Source organism: Elgaria multicarinata, chromosome 1 (genome assembly GCF_023053635.1).
Source record: "Elgaria multicarinata webbii isolate HBS135686 ecotype San Diego chromosome 1, rElgMul1.1.pri, whole genome shotgun sequence".
In the NCBI taxonomy this organism is placed as follows: domain Eukaryota; kingdom Metazoa; phylum Chordata; class Lepidosauria; order Squamata; family Anguidae; genus Elgaria; species Elgaria multicarinata.
In genome coordinates this window covers 169701459-169726886 of record NC_086171.1, presented here as the reverse complement: position 1 = coordinate 169726886, position 25428 = coordinate 169701459, and the positions used below count along the sequence as shown (strand labels likewise).

The 25428-nt window shown below is 41.1% G+C and overlaps 1 protein-coding gene across 1 annotated transcript in view; it reads right to left on the bottom strand.

Moving 5' to 3' along the window:
- CR1 (complement C3b/C4b receptor 1 (Knops blood group)) overlaps window positions 1-25428 on the bottom strand; it is a 241277-nt gene that overhangs the window by 7463 nt on the left and 208386 nt on the right. Inside the window, 17 exon segments of the mRNA XM_063139395.1 lie at window positions 527-709; window positions 3986-4168; window positions 5897-6073; window positions 6280-6462; window positions 7562-7744; window positions 8295-8477; window positions 9751-9936; window positions 11415-11597; window positions 14646-14831; window positions 15921-16103; window positions 16472-16654; window positions 17480-17659; window positions 19498-19665; window positions 20780-20962; window positions 21830-22021; window positions 23549-23634; window positions 25110-25209. Coding sequence (XP_062995465.1) covers window positions 527-709; window positions 3986-4168; window positions 5897-6073; window positions 6280-6462; window positions 7562-7744; window positions 8295-8477; window positions 9751-9936; window positions 11415-11597; window positions 14646-14831; window positions 15921-16103; window positions 16472-16654; window positions 17480-17659; window positions 19498-19665; window positions 20780-20962; window positions 21830-22021; window positions 23549-23634; window positions 25110-25209 — 2922 coding nt within the window.

Here is a 25428-nt window from a genome sequence, read left to right as displayed (position 1 = left end):
TGTAAACAGGATTGGAAGATCAACTCTCTGTTCACCAAGGTCATGACTGGATGCTGCCTCACATGGAATAGTTATTTGCATGTGCATTTAACTAGCACAATGTGAGATTTAGCATCTATACATAGGACGTTGTAGATTCATCTTTCTATACATGGTATAAGGAATGTCCATCCATATAGGCAAAAAAAAGTACATTAACAGGTATGTGTATGGTAAGTCACAGCAGAACCATAAAAAAAATCTTCCAGAATTACAATGTCACATTTCCCCTAGGCAATCCCCTGAGGTGCAAGGCACCGTATGGAGAAAATATTTCAACACAATTGAAATATTTCAATACACTGTCAGAAAGTTACTTTATACCTCAGCCCCAAACCTTACTAAATTCAGAAAACTGTCCTGTACCTACTATAAACCCATAGTAGCCACCACTTTTCAAAAGATGTCCTTTAAGAAGGTGTATATATGAGACCATCTATGGATATGGGATATTGATGGTTAAAAAATAAAAGAAATAAAAAAGAACCTTTGCATTTTGGAGGTTCACTCCAATTCACAGAGTCTGAGCCTTCTAAAATACAGATAACCACACTGTCTCCAATGAGAGAATAGCCTGCATCACAAATGTAGGTTACAGAATTCCCATATCTGAAGTCCTCTCCAATATACTTTCCATGGACAATCCTTGGAGGCAGTGGACAATGCATAACTGCAAAACAGTAAAACAAAAAGCCAACTAAGACTTAACACAGCTTTGTTAAATTATATCTAGTATCAAGTAGCCAAGGTGATAGCTGTAATTGAAAAGCCCTCCTTGAATCCCACCATATTGGATAATTACCAGCCAGTCCCCAATATTCCATTTTTGGACAAGGTATTGGAGTGTGTGGTGGCCTCCCAACTCCAGGGATTCCTGGATGAGATGGATTATCTAGATCCATTTTAATCTGGCATCAGACTTGGTTATGGGACAGAAACAGCTTTGGTCGCCTTGGTGGATGACCTGCGCCAGGATCTGGACAGGGTGTGTGCATCCCTGTTGGTTCTGCCGGACCTCTCAGCAGTATTTGATACCATCGACCATGGTATCCTTGGCCACCTTGCTGGGATGGGACTTGGAGGCACTGTTTTACAGTGGCTCCATTCCTTCCTGGAGGGGCAGACCCAGAAGGTGGTGCTGGGGGACTCCTGTTTGACTCCTTGGCCATTGACCTGTGGAATCCCATAAGGTTCTGTTTTGTCCCCCATGCTATTTAACATATACATTGAAACCATTGGGAGAGGTTGTCCGGAGTTTTGGGGTGTGGTGCCAACTCTACTACTCTTTTCCACCCAATTCCAAGGAAGCTGTTTCGGTGCTAAACTTGCTAAACCATGGAAATTGGGAATAATGGGAACACTGCATACTTAAGCAACACTGTGAGAGGCCTCATCTTCACAAGCACGGGAGCAGCTCATATTGTTATTCTCTGCAGTATGCTGAAATCCACTCCGCTCCATCATTGCTACACAGCGGAGTGGATTTCAGCATGCTGCAGAGAATAACAATGTGAGCTGCTCCTGTGCTTGTGAAGATGAGGCCTCTCACAGTGTTGCTTAAGTATGCAGTGTTCCCATTATTCCCAATTTCCATCCCTAAAACCCAGTTTTTCAGTGCCAGAAAAGACATATTTCGGGTGGGATAGTGTTGGACTAGAACCAACGTCATCTGGAGAGAGGCTTGTTACCTGCCCCTCTCTAGGTTCCCCCTGCCACTGTGGTTTAATGAATGGGAATGGGGAGTAACTAACTCACAATACTGGCTGCCCATGAGAGCACCCCACCAACACAAACTCCACTCCAAAAAAGTATCACACCACCCCTAACATTACAACAGAGAACCTAATTAACACAGCTCCAGAGCTAACATCACAACACCAAAGTGAATTAACACAGTCCCTTTGCAACTCTGGAGCTGCACAGCCTGGAGCTAACAACACATCAGAGAAGTGAATTAACGAAGTTCTGAGTTAATTAATGCAGGAAGCACATGGATGTCTCTCAATGGAAGGGCCAGCCCAGGTCACAGGCATGTCCAGGGTTTAATGCAAAGGCACAGTGCCACATTGCAGATTAAGCGCCTGGAGCCACTTTAAAAGTATGGAGTAAAAGAACTCTCCAATACTTCAGCTTTTCCAGGCGGAAGCGGCTGGTTGGGAGCATACTGGCCATGACGTCATGTACCGCAAAGGACCTCACAATGCAGCCAAGCCTCAGGAAAAAAACACATGAAAACAGCCCCAGTGTCATCCTTCTTTAATAACAAGGTTCTTATAAATAGATGGGCACAATATTTAACACAGCAATTCTTGATAAAAAAATCTATTACTTAACTAACACCAAGGTCTACAGTATTATTTCCAACGTAAGAAATTTGTTTCTTTATCATATCCCTGGTGGTCATTTACATTATAGAACAAAACACTAGAGGTGCCCTCATTGTGCAAGCCCAGGATACGTTGTGTATATAGCACAGCCTCATAAATACTTTTTCTCCCACACAGCTCAGAGCAGCTTGGGGTACAGTTGGGTGAATTTTCATCTGAGCCATGATGCAGGGCCAATGGGGTAAACACTGATGGCTGTTATACAACAGCCTCCTCTGGCTGTATTTCATAAAATAAAAAGACATCAGATCTTCCAGTCATAAAACCCATGTGTCATATGTAGCTTGACCATTAATATCTTTAAAGTGAGTATTCAAAAACCTATTAATTTCCTATTCCCAAGATTTTTACCCATTGTACATTAAAGACTCAATACTTTCAAACAGTAATGAGTCTCTCTGCCCCTAATGCATGCCTACAGGCAGGCACATATGCACATACACTAGGAGGGGAAACATCACACAGGGGTAGAGAAAAAACAAGTTTTGTGCTCTTGGCAAGGAAGTGGGCTGCAGATAAATTTCGTTCACAGAATAATTTGACCACACGTTAAGTCAATGGGTTTACAACGAACCTCTGAGAAACACATCTCCTCATGCGGAAAATTGATGCAATGAAACATATGTCTTCCCCCAATTGCAATTTTGCTTTGGGATGAGGTGATTCCTTTTGTATACGTCAACCTGTTCAGATGACAAGCTAAGCCATGGTTAAGCATTTTGGAATAAACATTATGGCTTATTATTATTATTATTTATTTATATAGCACCATCAATGTACATGGTGCTGGTGATGTGTGAACCATAACTTAGTGTGTTGTGTGAACCATTTCTCACCATGGAGGCTTCATAACCACGATTTAAACAGGCTCACAAACCATTTGCTGCAAAAGGGTTTGTGGCCTAACCATGGCTTAGTGTGTTGTCTGAACAGGCCTGCCCTTTCTGAACATTGTTAATGTGGAACAGAAAGTGGGAGAAGATTGACATTTCAAAACCAAACGCGCCATTCAGAGCTAATTTTTGATTGACTTTACAGACATAGGAAGCATGAAAAAAATTAAGTTAAGAGGAACTTTCAAAAGGGTAGACTCTCACTTTCACTCCCTCTTCTAACTTAATTACTGACCTAAAGATGTGGTTTCAAACATCAGGGAATGGAAGAACTAGAACATTCTCTCTCTAATCTAAATTCTAGGGTTAAACAATGAAGCCATGAGGCAGGGGAAGCTAGTGCCTCAACAATGTGGAGGTGCCAAGGTTCCATCAATCTGCCTTGCCATTCCCATCACAGATTCCCAAGACTCTACCATCCATAGCTCTGCCAATCTCTTCCATCCTAGTTCCATCTATGGAAGCATTGCCTATAAGCCATCAAAGCTAAATTGAGTCTCCAGACTGAGAAGCAATGTACCTGGGTCCAGATTCAGAGGTGCGGACATTTTTTTAAAAAGTGGCAGTTCTCTGAATTGTCAGATGGCAGGTTGATCTTCAGAGGGCTGTTTACATTATCTGTGTGTTGTGAAACAAGTCACAAGTGACAATGAATAAGAAACAAACCTTCACAGTGAGGAGCAGGAGGGCTCCATGTGCCAGAATCTGTGCAATAAATAGTTGCCTCCCCGGTAAGATTGTAACCCGCCTCACAGCTGTATTTCACAAACATCCCACTGGTAAAGGCTGCTACTTCCTGGTTATTGTGCGTCCCGTTTTGGACAGATGTGGGTGGCTGGCATCGCACCTCTGAAAAGGGAAGAGAGGTAGAGATGAAAAAGTACATAAAATGTTGTTGACCTTAATAAGTTGTAACTGCTATCTATATGTATTTGATACTATTAGGTTGCTTCCCAAGACTCAGTAACTCAAATTTTAGCGGCAATCCAGACCACATTTTCATCCATTTGTAATTGTCCTGTGTTTTCCCAGTACCACTTCCATTTTTTTCCCTACTGAAGAATGTCCCAACATTTTGCGGGACGGAAGGGAAATGCAATCTCCACTAATGTAGATGCTGTTACTGCCAGCCTTCCACATTTTTAAAAGGTGTGGTTTTGATGAGGGCAGGTAAACCCATCATAGTCCAACACAAATTTAGAAGAATTATTACAATAGGTGCTATTTTTATTAGCCATTAGTGTTGTTTTTTTAAATCAATATTTGAAGCAGTGTGTGTAATCTGGGTTCCCCATCATGAACCGCCCAGAGAGCTCCGGCTATTGGGCGGGATAGAAATGTAATAAATAAATAAATAAATAAATAAATAAATAAATAAATAAATAAAATGGTTACCATCTCCCTACAGATTTCCCACTCAACGTTGGGAAGTCAAGGGCACACTGTCCCTCAACAGTTGCAATGAAAAACTAACCAGCTTATTCTCTTTGGTACAGCCCATGGAATATAGCCTCCCCCAAATAGCGAGAGAAGGCGCTTGTCTCTACACCTTGTATATCACCATCATGGTTGCGCAGTGGCACTGCATTTATATGACACAGCCACTCACAGCCACATCGGGCATTCCCCCCTCCAAATTGAGCTTTTTTGCATTATCGTTTTATTGTGACTTTTTTTAGTTGCTCCAAGAATGCCATGTTGTTTCTTCATTTGTCAGTGGTGGCTACAGTTCTGGTTAAGCAAATGTGCATTACTAGGGGCGGATCCAAGTTCAGGGTAAGCATGAGAGCGAAGGGCAGGGGACAGGGGACGGGCTTGACAAACGAAATGGCTGCTGGCGCTGCACCTTTTCCTTGACGGATAGCCTGTGCTCCCTCTTGCTGTGTAACTTCATCAATTTCGCCTCACAGCAGCAAGGCTGTGGGGTTTGGGGGGGGGGGGATCAGCTACCAAAGCAGCTTCGTGTAGATGCCCCCAGTACACAAGTATTCCTAATCATCTCTAGTTCTTTTCTTTTTCTTTTTCCTGAATATTTTCCCTCACCGTGGAAATTCTGAGAAAGTCCCAAAGAAATATAACTAGTATTCCTCCCTTCACAAAGGGATGAAATCCAACCAAAGTTGTACAAATACATACCCCTGACACAGATAGGCAAAGGAGAGTCCCACGTCTTGTCAGATGTGCACTGAATTGTATGGTTGCCTTTGAGGACGTAGCCAGACTTACATTCGATTGTAACTGTCCCTCCCACTTCAGATAGTGTTACTTTCCCATTCTGAATTTCTGGACTTACACAGCCAGTGACTTCAAAGGAAAGGATAAAAACATCATTAGATTCCATAGGTTATGCAAACTGAAAAAGGAAGTATAGCAGAGCTGTTTCTTTCAAACAAAATCTTACTATGAAACTCTAGATTTCCTCAGTATGAGGTAAAGATCCACTCTTAATTTTCGAAAAGACATAGCTTAGTATGAAGCCCCATATTTTGCATCTGGAAGATTAAAAAAATACCAGACATACAATTGCTACAGTCCTACAACTGACAAAAGTAAATAAGCCTCACATACATTCTCTGCTTTTACATTGAGGGACAGGTCGATCCCATATTCCAAAAGATAGACAATGGATTTTCGCTGCTCCAGTGAGAAAGTAGCCTGGGTCACAATGGTAAGTCACAGAGGAGCCATAAGGAAAATCTTCCAGAGCTTCATTGCCATGTTTTCCATTGGCAATCTCTGGAGGTGCAAGGCAACCTATGGAGAAAATATTTCAATACAAAATTATTCTCAGAACGTTGGTTTATAGCCCAGCTATAAATCTGCCAGGGTTACTCAATTGGGGACAATTGTCCCACACTCACAAACATAGATGCTGTGTGTAAAAGATGCACTTTACGTAGCTGTGTGCATAAGACTTTATCTATGGGTCTAAGTTGTTAAAAATAATAATCAAAAAGAACCTTTGCATTTTGGAAGTTCACTCCAGTTCACAGAGTATGAGCCTTCTAAAATACAGGTAACCACGTGTTCTCCAACAAGGGAATAGCCTGCGTCACAAATGTATATTGCAGATTGCCCGAATCTGAAATCTTCTCCAATATATTTTCCATGGATGATCCTTGGGGGCAATGGACAGTGCATAACTGCAAAAGAATAAAACAGAATGCCACCAGAGAATTAATACAGATTCCTTGGTTTATAGCCAACATTGTAATAGAGGCTGACTCCATGGCTCAAGAGGTTATACAGTGACTGAAATCTCTCCTACATAGCAAGTAGCCTTGGTGACATGTGTAGCTTACATATCTTCCAACAAAATTTGCTAAACTGCATCTTCCTTTTGCATTTGAGAATTGAACGGTATGATTCTCAGTGTATAAGATTTGTAATGATCTAATACTGTACGTAAAATAAATAAAAGTCTTCCTATAAAATTGTTTGTAGAAATCATTTTATATCAACACACTATCTCAAATTTTTATTAAAAATTCTAGAAGAAAATATTTCATAAGTCCTGGGGGGAGGGAACAAGAAAAAAACAAGTTTACTCTTATTTATTTTTTTCTTTGCCTTAACATCTCTGCTCATTTCTTCTGCCAACTGCTGTTTTTCAGGGCGATTCCTTTATATGTGCCCTTTCTGAATACTGTTAATGTAGAACAGAAAGTAGGAAAAGACTGACATTTCAAAACCAAACACACCATTCAGAACACATTTTTCATTCACTTTACAGACATAGGAAATATGAAATTAAGTTAAGAGGAACTTTCAAAAGAGTATACTCTCACTTCCACTCATTCTTCTAACTTAAGAACGGACCTGAAGATGCAGTTTCGAAAATCAGGGGAAGGAAGCAGAACATTCTCTCTCACTTAATGTAAATTCTAGAGCCAAACAATCAAGCCCTGAAGCAAGGGCAGCTGGTGACTTCAAAATGTGGAGGTGCCAAATGTTACGCCAACCTGTCAAGCCATTCCCATCACAAATTCCCTGGAGTCCAACATTCATAGCTCTTCCATCCCAGTTCTGCCTATGGAAGGACTTCCTAGCAGCCATCAAAGCTCAATTGAGCCTCCAGGTTGAGAAGCAGTATACCTAGTCTAGATTCAGAGAAGCTGAGAGGGTTTATTTAAAACGACACTTTTCCAAATTGTCGGATAGCAGGTTGCCTTTCAGAGAGCTGTTTGCATGATTTGTGCGCTGTGAAAGAGGCCTTGAGGACCAATGCAGTGAGAAATGTACCTTCACAGCGAGGGGCCGGAGGACTCCATGTGCCAGATTCTGTGCAATAAATAGTTGCCTCTCCAGTTAGATTGAAGCCAAGCTCACAGGTGTATTTCACAAACATTCCTCTGGTGAACACTGCTGTTTCGGGGTTGCTGTGAGCCCCATTGTGGACAGGTGGCGGTGGGTAGCATTGCACCACTGAAAGGAGAAGACGGGGATTATTGGCTACAGAAAATGAAATACATATTTTACCTTGAACGATGCAAAATGACAGCCTTGTTTGTTCTGACTTTATACTGTTAGTTTTACCCTACCCAGTGCCTGTTTACCCTACCCTGTGCCTGTTTGCATTCTCTTCCCCTCCTTATTGTTTTATTATGATTTTATTAGATTGTAAGCCTATGCGGCAGGGTCTTGCTATTTACTGTTTTATTCTGTACAGTACCATGTACATTGATGGTGCTATATAAATAAATAAATAATAATAATAATAATCTTGAAGACAAACACAATTATTATGGCGTAAGCTTTCATGGGCTACAAGGAGTCCCTTTAGCCACATGCATCTGAATTCCATGTGACACATTTCCTAAATGTGCACTACCAGACTAGGAAGTCTGAAACATCTGAAGCATCCTTAATTTAAGAAAGTCTGTTTATACAGGAGGAACATATGGGAAGACTGTTCTCCACTTTGTAGCTTGCATTTCCAGAGCTCAAATGGACAATCCTATGGTTGATAAAGTACCTTCACAGCGAGGGGCTGGGAAAGACCATGTGCCCGACTCCGTGCAATAAATAGTTGCCTCCCCAGCAAGATTGTAGCCTGGCTCACAGCTGTATTTCACGAACATCCCACGGGTAAAGACTGCTGCTTCCTGGTTATTATAAGCCCCGTTTTGGACATATGGGGGTGGTTGGCACCGCACCTCTGACAGGTGTAGAAAGGAAGAAGAGATGAGAATATAAATAAAAATATGGTGGACATCAGGGAGTCATAATTGTTATTAAAACATATTAGGTACACTTAGGTGGCTTCCAGACAAAGGTGTATTGTGTAATTGCCAAGCCTCATTAACTCAAATATTACAGGGGGTCTACACAGTGTTGTCATCCATTTGTGATTCATGTTTTGCCAGTGCTGCTTCCATTTTTTCCATACTGGAGAACGTCCAAGTTTTGTTGGAATGGAGGGGAAATGTGGTCTCCACTGGTATAGGTGCCCTTAGTACCATTCTTTCATTATTTTAAGAGGTGTGGTTTTGATGTGGGGAGTGATATAGTGGGCAGGTGAGGTTCTTAAAGCCCAGCAAAAATTTAAAATATCTATTGTATGTGCTATTTTTATCACCCATTTTCTTTTAAAAAAAAAAAAACACCAAAATTTGGAGTAGTTTGTGTAATCTCCCCATCATGGGGAGGCCTATTTTCAAGTTCTACTGAAAATGTTTACAATCTCCCTTCAGATCCTTCCACTCAACACTGGAAGGTCAGTGGGATGGAGGGTCTGGGGTATGCTGCTCCTCCACAACTGCAATGAAAGACTCATCAGTTTAACCCCTTTGGCACACCCTGTGGAACATATAGCCTCCCCCAAATGGTGAGAGAAGTAAGCAAGAATTCCTAGGTTTTTTTTAATCTTCATCTTCCCACAATACATGCAAGATTAGGTAAGATATGCATTTATTTTCACTCATGATGGAAATTCTGAGGAAGTCCCAAAGAAATGTGACTAGCACCCCTCACTTCACAAAGGGATGAAATCCAACCAAAGTTGTACAAATACATACCCCTGACACAGACAGGCAAAGGAGAGTCCCACGTCTTGTCAGATGTGCACTGAATTGTGTGGTTGCCTTTGAGGACGTAGCCAGACTTACATTCGATTGTAACTGTCCCTCCCACTTCAGATAGTGTTACTTTCCCATTCTGAATTTCTGAACTTACACAGCCAGTGACTTCAAAGGAAAGGATAAAAACATCATTGGATTCCATAGGTTATGCAAACTGAAAAAGGAAGTATAGCAGAGCTGTTTCTTTCAAACAAAATCTTACTATGAAACTTTAGATTTCCTCAGTATGAGGTAAAGATCCACTCTTAATTTTCGAAAAGACATAGCTTAGTATGAGGCCCCATACTTTGCATCTGGAGGATTAAAACATACCAGACATTCAACTGACAAAAGTAAATATGCCTCACATACATTCTCTGCCTTTACACTGAGGGACAGGTCGATCCCATATTCCAAAAGATAGACAATGGATTTTCGCTGCTCCAATGAGAAAGTAGCCTGGGTCACAATGGTAAGTCAAAGAGGAGCCATAAGGAAAATCTTCCAGAGCTTCATTGCCATGTTTTCCATTGGCAATCTCTGGAGGTGCAAGGCAACCTATGGAGAAAATATTTCAGTACAAAATCACTCTCCTGAACGTTGGTTTATAGCCCAGCTATAAATCTGCCAGGGTTACTCAATTGGGACAATTGTCCCACCACACCCACAAACTCAGATGCTGTATGTAAAAGATGCACTTTACGTAGCTGTGTGCATAAGACTTTATCTATGGGGTCTAAGTTGTTAAAAATAATAATCAAAAAGAACCTTTGCATTTTGGAGGTTCACTCCAGTTCACAGAGTATGAGCCTTCTAAAATACAGGTAACCACATGGTCTCCAACAAGGGAATAGCCTGCGTCACAAAGGTATATTGCAGATTGCCCGAATCTGAAATCTTCTCCAATATATTTTCCATGGATGATCCTTGGGGGCAATGGACAGTGCATAACTGCAAAAGAATAAAACAGAATGCCACCAGAGAAATAACACAGATTCCTTGGTATATAGCCAACATTGTAATAGAGGCTGACTCTACAGCTCAAGAGGTTATACAGTGACTGAAATCTCTCCTACATAGCAAGTAGCCTTGGTGACATGTGTAGCTTACATATCTTCCAACAAAATTTGCTAAACTGTGCATCTTCCTTTTGCATTTGAGAATTGAACGGTATGGTTCTCAGTGTATAAGATTTGTAATGATCTAATACTCAACATAAAATAAATAAAAGTCTTCCTATTAAATTATTTGTAGAAATCATTTTATATCAACAGTCTGTCTTAACCTTTTAATGAAAATTCTAGAAGAAAATATTTCATAAATCCTGGGGGGAGGGAACAAGGAAAAAACATGTTTATTCTTATTTATTTTTCCTTTGCCTTAACATCTCTGCACATGTCTTCTGCCAACTGCTGTTTTTCAAGGTGATTCCTTTAGATGTGCCCTTTCTGAATACTGTTAATGTAGAATAGAAAGTAGGAGAAGACTGACATTTCAAAACCGAACACATTTTTCATTCACTTTACAGACATAGGAAATATGAAAATTAAGTTGAGGAACTTTCAAAAGAGTATACTCTCACTTCCACTCATTCTTCTAACTTAAGAACGGACCTGAAGATGCAGTTTCGAAAATCAGGGGAAGGAAGCAGAACATTCTCTCTCACTTAATGTAAATTCTAGAGCCAAACAATCAAGCCCTGAAGCAAGGGCAGCTGGTGACTCCAAAATGTGGAGGTGCCAAAAATTACGCCAACCTGTCAAGGCATTCCCATCACAAATTCCCTGGAGTCCAACATTCATAGCTCTTCCATCCCAGTTCTGCTTATGGAAGGACTTCCTAGCAGCCATCAAAGCTCAATTGAACCTCCAGGTTGAGAAGCAGTATACCTAGTCTAGATTCAGAGAAGCTGAGAGGGTTCATTTAAAACGGCACTTTTCCAAATTGTCGGATAGCAGGTTGCCTTTCAGAGAGCTGTTTGCATGATTTGTGCGCTGTGAAAGAGGCCTTGAGGACCAATGCAGTGAGAAATGTACCTTCACAGCGAGGGGCCGGACGACTCCATGTGCCAGATTCTGTGCAATAAATAGTTGCCTCTCCAGTTAGATTGAAGCCAGGCTCACAGGTGTATTTCACAAACATTCCTCTGGTGAACACTTCTGTTTCGGGGTTGCTGTGAGCCCCATTGTGGACAGGCTCCGGTGGGTAGCATTGCACCACTGAAAGGAGAAGACGGGGATTATTGGCTACAGAAAATGAAATACATATTTTACCTTGAACAATGCAAAATGACAGCCTTGTGGCACCTTGAAGACAAACACAATTATTATGGCGTAAGCTTTCATGGGCTACAAGGAGTCCCTTTAGCAACCTGCATCTAGATACAGTGTGCTGGGGATACAGTGATGTCACAAAATGTAACAAAGTAGGACCTCTCTAATTTCCTCAAGGAGTTAAAATACCCAGTAGCTGTCTTTCCTGCACTGAAGAATATATACATTGAGTGCAACCTCCCCTATGGTGTTTATTTAGGTGATGAATTCCAGATGCCAATTTGGCTTTGTCTCTTCCAATGGGTATTTCACATGATCTACTATTTTAAGGAGAACTGAATTCTATGTGACACATTTTCTAAATGTGCACTTCCCGACTATTAAGTCTGAAACATCTGAAGCAGCCTTAATTTAAAAAGTTAGTCTCTTCAATTCATACAGGAGGAACATGTGGGAAGACTGTTCTCCACTTTGTAGCTTGCATTTCCAGAGCACAAATGGACAATCCTGTGGTTGAGAAAGGTACCTTCATAGTGAATACATGCAAGATTAGGTAAGATGTTCATTTATTTTCACACATGATGGAAATTCTGAGGAAGTCCCAAAGAAAAGGAAGTCCCAAAGAAATGAAAAAGAAAGTACACCATCTTGGAATTGTATGATTTTACATATCAGGACATAATAACAATCATCTGTTCCTTAGCAGGTCTAAAAATTAGGTAAATACAACCTCAGATGAACAACAACACATGACATATTACACTGTGTCATGATTTATTTAACAGAAATAAAGCCAAAATGGAGAAGCCATGTGTGAAAAAGTAAGTACACCTTCTGATTCAATAGCTTGTAGAACCACCTTTAGCAGCAATAACTTGAAGTAATCGTTTTCTGTATGACTTTATCAGTCTCTCACATCGTTGTGGAGGAATTTTGGCCCACTCTTCTTTACAACGTTGCTTCAGTTCATTGAGGTTTGAGGGCATTTGTTTATGCACAGCTCTCTTAAGGTCCTGCCACAGCATTTCAATCGGGTTGAGGTCTGGACTTTGACTGGGCCATTGCAACACCTTGATTCTTTTCTTTTTCAGCGATTCTGTTGTAGATTTGCTGGTGTGCTTGGGATCATTGTCCTGTTGCATGACCCAATTTCGCCCAAGCTTTAGCTGTCGGACAGATGGCCTCACATTTGACTCTAGAATACTTTGGTATACAGAGGAGTTCATGGTCGACTCAATGACTGCAAGGTTCCCAGGTCCTGTGGCTGCAAAACAAGCCCAAATCATCACCCCTCCACCACCGTGCTTGACAGTTGGTATGAGGTGTTTGTGCTGATATGCTGTGTTTGGTTTTCACCAAACGTGGCGCTGTGCATTATGGCCAAACTTCTCCACTTTGGTCTTGTCTGTCCAAAGTCTTGTGGTTTGTTCAGATGCAACTTTGCAAACCTAAGCCATGCTGCAACGTTCTTTTTAGAGAGAAGAGGCTTTCTCCTGGCAACCCTTCCAAACAAACCATACTTGTTCAGTCTTTTTCTAATTGTACTTTCATGAACTTTAACATTTAACATGCTCACTGAGGCCTGTAGAGTCTGAGATGTAACTCTTGGTTTTTTTGCAATTTCTCTGAGCATTGCACAGTCTGACCTTGGGGTGATTTTGCTGGGACGTCCTCTCCTGGGAAGTTTGGCAACTGTCTTGAATGTTTTCCACTTTTGAATCATCTTTCTCACTGTAGAATGATGGACTTTAATTGTTTGGAAATGACCTTATAACCCTTCCCAGATTGATGAACAGCAGCAATTGCTTCTCTAAGATCATTGCTGATGACTTTCCTATGTTTTTTGCATCTACTTAAAAGTAAATCACTTTGTCTTCAACCACAAAGCTGCGAAGGGGTGGATACAGAAACCCTACAGCCCTTGCCTGCTGAACCTTGCTGAATCTGCAGCCATTATGTGAAGCTGCAGAGGGATAAGGCAGAGGAGCACAGGACTGAGAGGGATTTTTTTTAAGGGACAACCCACTTATAGTGACAGAACATCAAATCACCAGCAGTGTTGCGGTACAGTCACAGCCATGGCCAATAACACAAGGATACAGAACATATTCAAATGGAACTGTGTGCGTTAAAGGGAAAATCCATCACAAAAGTCTTCTAAAAATGGGGCTTTTGGGGCAGGCAAACCCGCAGTTGCTGCAGAGAGGGGGGAACATCACAAGCTCCATCACACCAAGGGTTAACACGCTCCCTACCTCGCTTCTCCGCCCGTGTTTTCCTTCCTCAGGTTACTTCCTCTTTCAAAAGAGGAAGTACAGAATGAGCACAAGGCCTATTGCGCCTGCTGTTCTAATGGCGCTGCTTCTCCTGCAGACAGAGGGAGAGTGCAGCGATTCTGAGTTTAATAAAACTTCGGACTTAATGAGGGGGGGTGTTGTTGTTGTGCAAGGAAGGCCAGAAGGGGCGCGGGAGGCAAACAACGTCATGTGAGGGACCTGAGCAAACTCCGTGAGTGCCCAGTAACAAGTGTGCAATAAAATGCTTGTCAGATGGAGCTTCATGTGTCACAGACATGTATCAGGAGCAGGAGCATCACAATATAGATATTGCTACACTTCGCTCTTATTTGAAACTGAGGTTGGAAAGATGAGTCTGTGTGAGATCAATAATAAAATTCATACTACAACCTGCTGCCATCCAAGGAATAAAAATTCAAATATTTGCTGAGAGAATTGGCAGTAGTGCTCTAAAGATTCAGTCACAGACACATAAAGATTACCTTGCCCTCATAGGTGTAAAAGGCATTCCTTATAGTGTTGAGGTAGCAAACATTCCCTGCATTATTCCCAACTATTTTCAATTAACAGGAATATCCAGAATATATAGTTTAGGGGTAATGCCACTCTCAAGTGGCTCTCAATACCACTACAACTTCATGTCCCACATACTGCAAAAGTAAATATGCCCTCGCATACTTTTTCTGTCCTCACTTACATTGATTGCCTTTACACTGAGGGACAGGTTGATCCCATGTTCCAGAAGACAGACAATGGATTGCTGCTGCTCCAGTAAGAAAGAAGCCTGGGTCACAATGATAAGTCACAGAGGAGCCATAAGGAAAATCGTCCAGAGTTTTGGTGTCACGTTTCCCGTTGGCAATTTCTGGAGGTGCAAGGCACCCTATGGAGAAAATATTTCAATACACTCTCAGAACGTTGGTTTATATCGCAGCTATAAACCTGTCAGAATTGCTAAACTGGGGGCAACTGTCCTGCACCTACAAATCCATGTGCTTTATGCAAAAGATGCACTTCTGTGGGCTACACTTAATTGGGTGAAGGGACGAGAACAAGTTAGACTCACAGGCATAGCTGGATAATAAATTGGCCACAACTTTATTAACTTAATTGAATAGGCTTGGTGGAAGCATAGGATGTGGATCCTATAATTGGCCACCCTGCCTGCTGACCAATTCCCCTCCCTGGCTCATGCCAGAGGCACTGGTGGTGGATGGCAAAGCCAGGGGCAAACCATGGCATGGACCAGTAATGTGAATCTCTTTAAACCATGCCTGATGTGGCCAGTTCACAGTCCCCATGCTAGTCTGGTCTTGGTGCTACGTCCCTGAGATCCCTTATGGGAAGCCTCACCATGGGGAAGCAGGGAGCCCAATTCTGCCCCCCTCACCACTGGATCCAGCCCAATGCCTATCACACCTATGTAAGTTGTGACAAATGTTATAAAATGAAGCATCCACAAAGAATTTACTGATTAACTTATTTACAATGAAATTAATCTTGCAATGGGGAAGGCAAATACTCTGTACTGTCTTTGCCAATTGGTATGCAGGTAAAATTCCTTCCCAGCCCCATTAATTGGCAACTAAATTTGCTACTGCAAGACATCTTACTACTGGGAATGAGTGGGTGAGGAAGTCAGCAATTGCAATCCTGGAGCTGCATGGGAGGTCTGCCTTTGAGAGCCTCAGATTGAACTGGAAGCAGAACAAAGAAGAGATCTCAATCTGCTGGGTCCATCTCTTTGGCCCCACACCATCAAAGCACTGATTGACTTATCAGTCCCCTCCTGAGAAGGAAATGATGATGATGCAGCAGCTGTGCAACTGCTCTTCACCAGCCTTTCTCCTTTTACTGTAGGATGGCGGACCTGCACAATTCACTGCTCCCCATTAAGAGGGCAACATGGCTTATGTGTGTGTATGAGGGAATATCTCTGCATTTAGGTTATTAAAACAAAATAAAAAAGAACCTTTGCATTTTGGAGGTTCACTCCAGTTCACAGAGTTTGAGCCTTCTAAAATACAAGTAACCACACTGTCTCCAATGAGGGAATAGCAAGAGTCGCAAATGTATGTTACAGATTGCCCATATCTGAAGTCTTCTCCAAAATGCTTTCCATGGACAATCCTTGGGGGCACTGGACAATGCATAACTGCAAAAAGAAAAGAAAAGACAAGTGGGTATTAATATGGATCCCTCAATTTATAGCAAACAAGATTAGACAGAAAAATACAACCTTGCTTTGGTGTTAGTTTGGAAAAGGAGTAAATAGGACTTCCTAACCAGCTTTCTTTTTTTGGTCAGAGTACAAACTTAGATGAGAGTTTTATGTTTTTCATTTCCTATCCGGTCCTGGCCATTAACAGTGATATATATATATATATATATATATATATATATATGTAGCTCATGCGTAACATTTGAAGTTCCACTCAATGCAGAAAGAGGGACTCTATGAAAACAATGATCTGCATTATATATCTGTAAAGGTAATATTGAAAATCTACTGTATAAACTTGCCTTCACAGTATGGGATAGGGAGACTCCATGCACCAGATTCTGTGCAATAAATAGTTGCTTCTCCTATTAGTACATAGCCAGATTCACAGCTGTATGTTACAGATTTTCCATTGGTGTATTTTGTTGATTCTGGGGCATTGTACTTCCCATGATAGACATTTGGAGGTGAGGGGCACTGTACCACTGAAAGGAACAATGGGATAAGATTATTATCCTCAGTAATTTATTTTATTTATTTATTTATTACTGTATTTCTTCGATTGTAAGACGCCATCGATTGTAAGACACACACTAATTTCAGTACCACCAACAGGGGGAAAAAACCTAAGACACACCCGCGATTCTAAGATGCACCCCATTTTTAGAGATGTTTATATGGGGGAAAAAGTGTGTCTTAGAACTGAAGAAATAGGGTACATTTATATACCACCCCACAGCCAAAGCTCTCTGGGCAGTTTACAAATACTGAGAGAGAGAAAGACAATATGTCCAACAATAATATACATAATGCAGGGGTCCCCAAACCTTTTTGGGATGATGGGTACATTTCAACATTTGAGAGAGTTGTAAGTGCTCTCACAAAATGGCTACCTGGTGAGCTAGTGGTTAGAGTGTTACACTGGGACACAGGAGATCCAGGTTATAGCAGCAAGTTCCGTCTCTAAAAATAAATCAGACTTACCGGGGTCTTTTTTTGTCACAGGAAGAAGGCTAGAAGGAGAGGAAGACACACGGGAGGTGGACAACATTGTAAATAGGACCCACAAAAATCCGTCAGTGCCCAGTAACGAGCATGCAATAAAACGCTCGTCTGATGATGCTCATAGTCCCTCACCTTTGGAAATGCTGGCTAAGGCTGATGAGAGTTGTAGACCAAAACATCTGGATCCCCACAACTTGCCCATCCCTGACATAAAGGGTCATGTATGAAATGTTATCTTTTTTGGGACATAATTTTTGCATGATTTGCATATGATGATTTAAATAAAAAGGTTGACAGAGACTCACATTCACATTTTGGTGCTGAGGAGTTCCAAGATCCAGATTCAGTACAAAAAATTATTGAGTTTCCTATAAGATTATATCCAGCCTCACAGCTATATTCTACAATTATCCCATTAGTAAAGTCTTCTGATTTCTGAGTCTTGTATTTCCCATTAGTAATCATTTGAGGTGTAGAACATTGCACTGTTGAAAGAGAAGGGGAAATCTATCAAGCACATAGAAAATGAAAATTGTCACAACATCTCGTATCCTGCCATATATTTTGAAATATCTCCAGTTACCTGATACCGGTAGTTGAATACAACGCGAAGATAAACTAGTGGATTTGTATTTTTTTATGAGAGTTCTTTGGCTGGCACAATAGGAACGAAGTGCCTACATTATTTTTTGCTGACTGTCATGAAAATATATCAATCCAGCTAACCACAGAATCTATGCTAGGCTACCCTGCAACTGTGAAATCAAAAGCCAATCTATACATGTGTTTTAATGTGGAGAAAAGGGACTTCAGGGTCATTTGGGACGCATGATATCATAGTCATCTCACAGCCACCCCACCATTTCTCCCTCTAAAACATGCATTTTCTGAAAATTGTTTTATTGCATATTTTATCTTAAATGTGTCTTCTGCATGCTTCATCTGCAGTGTACCCCATTCACCCGAATTAAGAGCTCCGTCACACCAGGGGTTAACACACTCCCTACCTTCGCTTCTCCTCCCGTGTTTTTGTTCCTCAGTTACTTCCTCTTTCAAAAGAGGAAGTACAGAATGAGCAAGAGGCCCATTGAGTCCACTGTTCTAATGGCGCTGCTTCTGCTGCACACAGCTGGAGAGAGCAGCAATTCCGCGTTTAAAAATACATTGGACTTAACCAGGAGTTTTTTTGTCATGCAAGGAAGGCGAGAAGGGGCGGAAGGCGCGCGGGAGGCAGACAACGACATGTGAGGGACCTGAGCAAACTCTGTGAGTGCCCAGTAATGAGTGTGCAATAAAACGCTCGTGGGATGGAGCTCTAAATCCTGAATACTCAGCATGCCTAATGGGGTGTCTGTGTCTGGTTGGTAGAGAGGGGGTGGGAGAATAGCTTGCTAGGTCTACTCAGATGTAAGGAGCAGAGGCGAGAAAGCAGACCAAAGGGTGTGTGAAGGGGCACTGTAAGGAGCTGCAATTCTGCTGCCACCTGTCTTCCCCACTGCCTCTTTGAGCAGCCTGGCCTCCCCACCACCTCTGTAGCATGTTTCTCCCATTGACAAAGTCAGAGCCATGACATATCCCTAAAGGGTTAAAGGATTAAATCCCTAAAGTGTTTAAGGAGCGCTTTAGCAACATGGTGATATACCGTGGCTCCCTATGCATTGGGATATGTTAAAGATACACTGCAGGGGAGATTTATTTCTTACTTCCGAGTAAACATGCACAAGGGGGAGGGGAGGCGTTACAGGGACTCTCATCCAGCATTGGAATATGTTAAAAATAGACTACAAGGGACCGATATACTGTGGCTCCCTATGCATTGGGATATATGTTAGAGATTCACTGCAGGGGAGTGAGATTTATTTCTTACTTTTGAGTAAGAAAGGGGTGGTGGTTTAGAGATTCTCATCCAGCATTGGGATATGTTTCACTGCTTCAATGCTTTAATGATATAGGAATCTTGTTTCTGTGGAGAAAGACTAGCAAGCACATTTGTTGGTGGGATGTAGGGAAACTTCCAGACAATTAGCTCTGTGCCTTTTCTCGGGATGCCTGATATCACTTACAATACATCTACTGACCCTCAGCAAGGGAAAGAGGGGTGTGGGGACCAAGGCCTCTTATGCTCAGTCGAAATGAAGTTCATCATGTCAACTGGCGGGACTCCGTCCAATTCGTCCCAAAGTAAGGCGGATTAGAGTGCAGTGTGATCTGTGAAAGCCGTTGATTTGGGAGGGGTATGTTTTCAGCTTAGTGTGCAAAGCCGATTTCAGGAAAAAGCATTACTGTGTTACTACTCACAAATACAAACTGCAATCCTAAATACCTGCACAGTGAGGCAGAGGAAGGGTCCATTCTCCGGAAGCTGTGCAGGAAATAGATGCCTTTCCAATAAGGGAATAGCCAGGATCACAAAAATATGTGACAGACATTTGCCCAGGAAAACCATTGTGCTTCCCATTGGCTATGTCAGGAGGCAAGGGGCACTTTGATGCTAAAAGGGGAGGGGGGAATAAAGTAGAAAAAATATTCACATTTTTTTTTTAACAGAGTGCTTAGCAGAAAGTTATAGTGAACAATTGTTTATTGCATATTATCCTATCCTTCCTTCAAAGAGCACAAGACATCACACATAATCTCCTTCTCCCATAGAAAGCTCCATCACAACTGGGGGGAAACGCTGGCTACCGTGGCTTCTCCGCTCCTGGTTTCATCGCTCAGTTACTTCCTGTTTGAAAACAGGAAGGCCCATTCAGTCGGGCATTGTAATCACGCTGATTCTCCCATACACAGCAGTAGAGAGCAGCAACTGGACTTTTCTGGTTTTTCTTGCGGCGCAAGGAAGGCCAGAAGGGGCAGAAGGCGCACGAGAGGCAGACGACGTCATGTGAGCGACCTGCAAAAAATCCGCGAGTGTCCAGTAACAAGCGTGCAATAAAACACTCGTCGGATGGAGCTCTTAGTCATCATGACCCCATAAGAAAGATTAGGTTGAGAAACAATGTCTAGCCCAAAGTCATCTGATGATGCTCATAGCCTGCAAGCAGTCTGCATTCCACAAGGCTGTTGTACTTATACTTGAAATCAATGGGTATTAAAACTAAATTGTAAGCAAGCCATCTTCAGTAGTTTGTGGACTGTAGTTGTAGGAGTTAACTTTGGGTTACGAGGAGCATACGTTGGCTCTGGTTAAAAGTTCTCATATCAGCACACAGTAAATAGCAAATGATTTGCCTCCACAGCAAATAGAGAAAGAAATGTTTAGCAGGTTCAAAAGGAGAAAAAATACATAAAATGTTTAAACAATTTAAAATCAACCACAATATTAAAAAAAATCCCCTAAAGCACACTTCAACCCTTATGCTTTAAACTACTTTCTCCCACTCCCAGGACCAGCATACCATCACAAACCTATCCTTTAAAATGAATGGATTTTCATACTTTTCAAACAAACCTCCTTCAGACTATTCTCTCAATATACAGTGGGAACAGGTTTATTGCTCTCAGAGGAGTTTCATGAGACAAGGTTAGTTGCAGTCTGAAAAATAACTCTATGTATTTGTAGGCAAGGCATTGCATATATAAGGAAGCTTCATAGTCATACTTGCCCCGTTCACATTGAGGTAGAGGAGGGTCCCATGTGCCATCTACTTGGCAATGGCTCTCCCTCGAGCCAGTTATCTTGTGGCCAGCAATACATTCAAACATAACTCTGTGGTTATATCTGTAAGTGCCAGAATGACCAGACACCATTCTTCCATTCTTAATTTGAGGAGGTGAACACTGAGACTCTGAAAATAAAATGAATTAATATTCATACAACAGTGAAGGGAAGATGAAAAAGAGAATATACTAGGGGCATGTCTACACAAAGGGTTTCCCCAGGGGTGGTTTTGCTGTAGCGGCACGTCATCTACATGACGTAGCCGCCATTGCTAAGCCATCTGGGGGCAAACCCTGGAAACTCTGCTCCAAAAATCGGGCACTTAACCTGACTTTTTTGGCAGTGGAGCCCATGGCGCCCCCTAATTGGACAGCATAGGCAGCCCCGCACCTGTAAAAGTGAAAATAAAAATAAAACAGGGTGGGGGGTGGGGAGGAGAGGAACGGAGCCATTAATTAAAAATATTTTTAAAAAATTTTATTAACTATCTCCGCAGCTGCGCAGATACAGATAATAAAAAGAAATGGGGGGAAGGAATGGGCAGCCAGAGGGACAAGGGGAGAGGTGGTTCAATCCAGTCACTACCCCCTCTCCTCCTGTCCTCCCTCTGGCTGCCTGTTCCTCCCCCCCATTTTTTAAAATTATCTGTATCTCCACAGCTGTGGAGATACAGATAATAAAAACATTTTAAAAGGGGGGGAGTAATGGCCCCTTTCCTCTCCTCCCCCCCATGCAGATGTTGGGAAGGAACGCAAGTGCGGGCGCAAGGTGCCTTGCGGCGCAATAAAGACAGGGGCCTGTTCTTTGAGTGTTTATGCAGTATCATTCACAAATAGGTCATGTTTTAATTGTTTAGGAATACAGATAGCTAATTATTATTCTTGTTGGGAAATAACAGGACAATGCTTGTCACTATATTACCAGATTATCATGCTTAGGAGAATTGGACTTTTCTACAGAAGAATAAAGAAAAATGTGTACGTGAAAGCCATACCTCCACAATATGCACGGCCACTCCACACTCCATTTAATCCATCCTGAGTAGTACAGTAAATAGAGTCATTCCCAACAAGGGGGTAGCCTTTGTCACAAGTGTAGCTTACAGCTGTTCCATAGGAGAAGTCATCCAAATATCTGCCAGTATGCTTGCCATGGGGAATATCTGGTGGTGGAGAACATGAAATACCTAGAGAGAGGCAGAAGGAGTATACGGAAGAAAAATATCTATGTAATTGGTTTTGCTGTCAAGTGAGCACTCCTTGGAAAAAGGCTACTACTGGATTCAACAGTTAAAGGAGTGTACAAAATGAATTAGTACAAGTGTAGCATTAGCCATAAAATATGACCAAACCTTAACAGAAAATCAAAACAAGAAACGCCATTATCTCTGGAGTTCTACAAATCTGCCATGCTTCATCATAGTCATTCATATTCATTGCAATGAATAGATCCCACCAGTGGCTGCATATCAAGCAAGTCAAGTTCCCTAGAGACACTAAAAGAGACTATCTACTGTCCTGTAAGTGTTATTTCTTATATTCCATCTTCTACATCTTAGAACTGTGATAGAATTTAATAAAATCATGAATGGTGGGGGTGGAAATATTTTAAAAATTTGGACACTTAGTGTCACTGAAATAATGAATGACGTGTTTAAGAAAAGCAAAGGAAGTTCTTCACATCACATACTTGATCTATGAAAATAATTGTCAAGGAGTGATGTAATGGCAACTAACTGAAATGACTAGCCGAGGGACATGAAGACTTTAGTGGTCTCACCTATTAAACATTTTTTCTCACTTTGGGATTTTCATTGTGAGTTAATGCATGTTGTGATTCATTGTATATGTATATTTTGGCGTGCACATTTGGGACATAATGCATTATTTCAGATAATCCCATCAACTTATTTTTAAAGGGGGACAGATACAAAACACATTCATTGTGAGCAAGCAAAACTTGTTTTGTTCACAGAGAAAAAATAGAAGAGAGAGATAATAAACCTACGTGAATGGAAAGAACATTGAAAGAGTGCCCCAGTCAATAATGAGATGCTGAATTAAAATTATGTACGGGAGTTTTAGTGGATAGCAGAAGCATTAAGGAATTGTTTTCCAAGTACTAGGGGGGGATCTACACTACTGCTTTTAAAGCGCTTTAAAGCGTTTTGAAAATGTTTTGAAAATGTTTTGAAACCTGTATATGCAGTGTGTCCTGGGCCCCAACACTTGTCAAAACTGTTATAAAGCGCTTTAAAGCAGTAGTGTAGATCCCCCCCCTAGACATTACATGAAGATGCTTCAAGTTGGAAGTGTATCACACTTATCATTCATTCAATATGCTACAATATATTTTGTGCAAATCATGTACATATACGAAGTGTTTTCATTTTCATCATTTTAGGATAATTTACCAGGATTATCTAGTGCACAAACCCCTTCTGAAATAAATAGTCTTTGCATTACCATATTCTTGTGCCGGGCTCATTAGCATCAAGAGGCATGCACAAAAGAAGTCAGTGATGGACTGGGCCCCATTTTTTATTCTGATCTCAGTTCTGTTTTGCTTATGTACCTGCTCAGTAGCTCTGGGTCGGGCATCTATATTTCTCCTTTTCAATCTTTTCCAGATCTGTCTTGCATTAGGAATAATATTTAGGAGGCATTTAGGAATAATTTTTAGATCTACAAATGTTAAGATGTGCTCTACGTACGCTCACAAAGGGGAATGGCAGGGGTCCATACTACTTTTCGTCCAGATATCACACACCGTCTGGAAGACTGACCAGTTAACTGGTGCCTGTATTGAGACAGAAATAATTATGGATTGTATACTTCTACCTCCAGGGATGTTTAGAATTGAGTTGCTTAGAATTGAAGGTATGGTCAGTTTACCTATGCACAGCAAACAATGAAATTGTATACCAAGGGATTATCATAGGAAAGCATATTTATTCCTTGCAGTCTAGGATTCTGCAGACATCTCTTACAATATCCAGTCCTTGGATCATAGTTACACAGTGTTCTGGTTAATTGAAATCTTTGGAGCAAGCAATCCAGGTCTCTTTCTGGATTATGTAGAATGGCTTTGTCAGCCACACACAAAAGAACAAAAATCCACCTCTATCACTTTCAGTCACATACATTAAGGAAGAATAGACTTCCTACATGACCCACTGAAGAAAGGAATAAGTAGGTTACTCTGCAATTTCACACTAAGGCGCAATCCTATTCACATTTCCTTGGTCTATGTTCCACTAAACACTGTGTTTAGTGTTTAGGGTTTAGTGTTTAGTGTTTACCTTCTGAATAACATGAAAATGTGGGACCCGCAACAAAATATTGCAAGGCACCCTCTCCCCGCAAGAGGAGTGCTCCTATTTATGGTTCTTCTAGCAGTCATTCCTCCAGCACAACTTCCAAAGGCCACGGCATTCTGTTTTACTTTTTCAGCTGATGTTCTATAGCTACTAAGCATAGTCCGTCCTCATTGGGTTATGTTTTCTTTAAGCTTTTGCCTTGTTAGAGTTTATTTCTCTAAACAGTTTTGTACTTCTGCAAATCTTAGGGTTCTCACAAGAAGTTGATGTCTCCCACTTGTTTCTCACTGGCCCAGTTTTTGTTCTGTTCCTGTTGGCAGTTACCATTTAAGTTCCGTAATAGAGGTTGTTATGAATAGGCTACATGAGAGATTAGTCCATGGGATTTCTAACTTGTTTTACCAATGGTAGTGTGAATTTACATTTATTTATTTATTTATTTATTTATTTATTCATTTATTTATTACATTTCTATACCGCCCAATAGCCGAAGCTCTCTGTTTATTTAATATTAATATACATTTAATATTAAATAAACATTAATTCACTGTAAAATACATTAATGTAAAATTGAATGATGTAGGAGGATATGTGACAGCTCATGGCATACAATAAACTTATATTTGATATACTATCCCATTTCATGTGTAGCTGGAGGGCTGATAATATCTTTATGATTGTTTGCATAGTTTATAACACTGCCATGCTTCATAAAAGTTATCTTTTCAGTGCTCTGACCTTTGGTGTCTGACCAATTTTGTTAACATTTCCATCAAGAGTATTGTGACTTTAAAAGCTGCATTAAAGGCAGAAATTGGAAAATAAAGCATTTCCTGCATGGGAAATTAAATGTGAGGCGGGACACTTCACTGCCTGATGTCTGCTTAAGCTGTTAAAGGAAGAGGAGCCCTACGAGAGAGTCAATGGAAAAATTATTGATGTCCCTGATGCTTACCCTTCTTCACAAATGTAATTTACAGTGGAATCAAACAAAAAATCTCCCGATACAACCAGCCTGCCATTGTCTGGTTCTCCTGGATGTCCACATGATTTTCCTAGCAGAAAATAGGACAAGGGATATTTTTCATTCTTCGGTAATTGTACTCGAAAGTGAAAAACTGATTCAAGATTTCCTTCTGTATTTTACTTAAAATGAATACATTCACAAGACCAGAGATTCATTACTTGATTCATTATTTATATTAAACCTTAAGATAATTTGGGCCTTATGCAGTATTCCCTATTAAAATATAATTCCATCCTTTCCCCCTCTC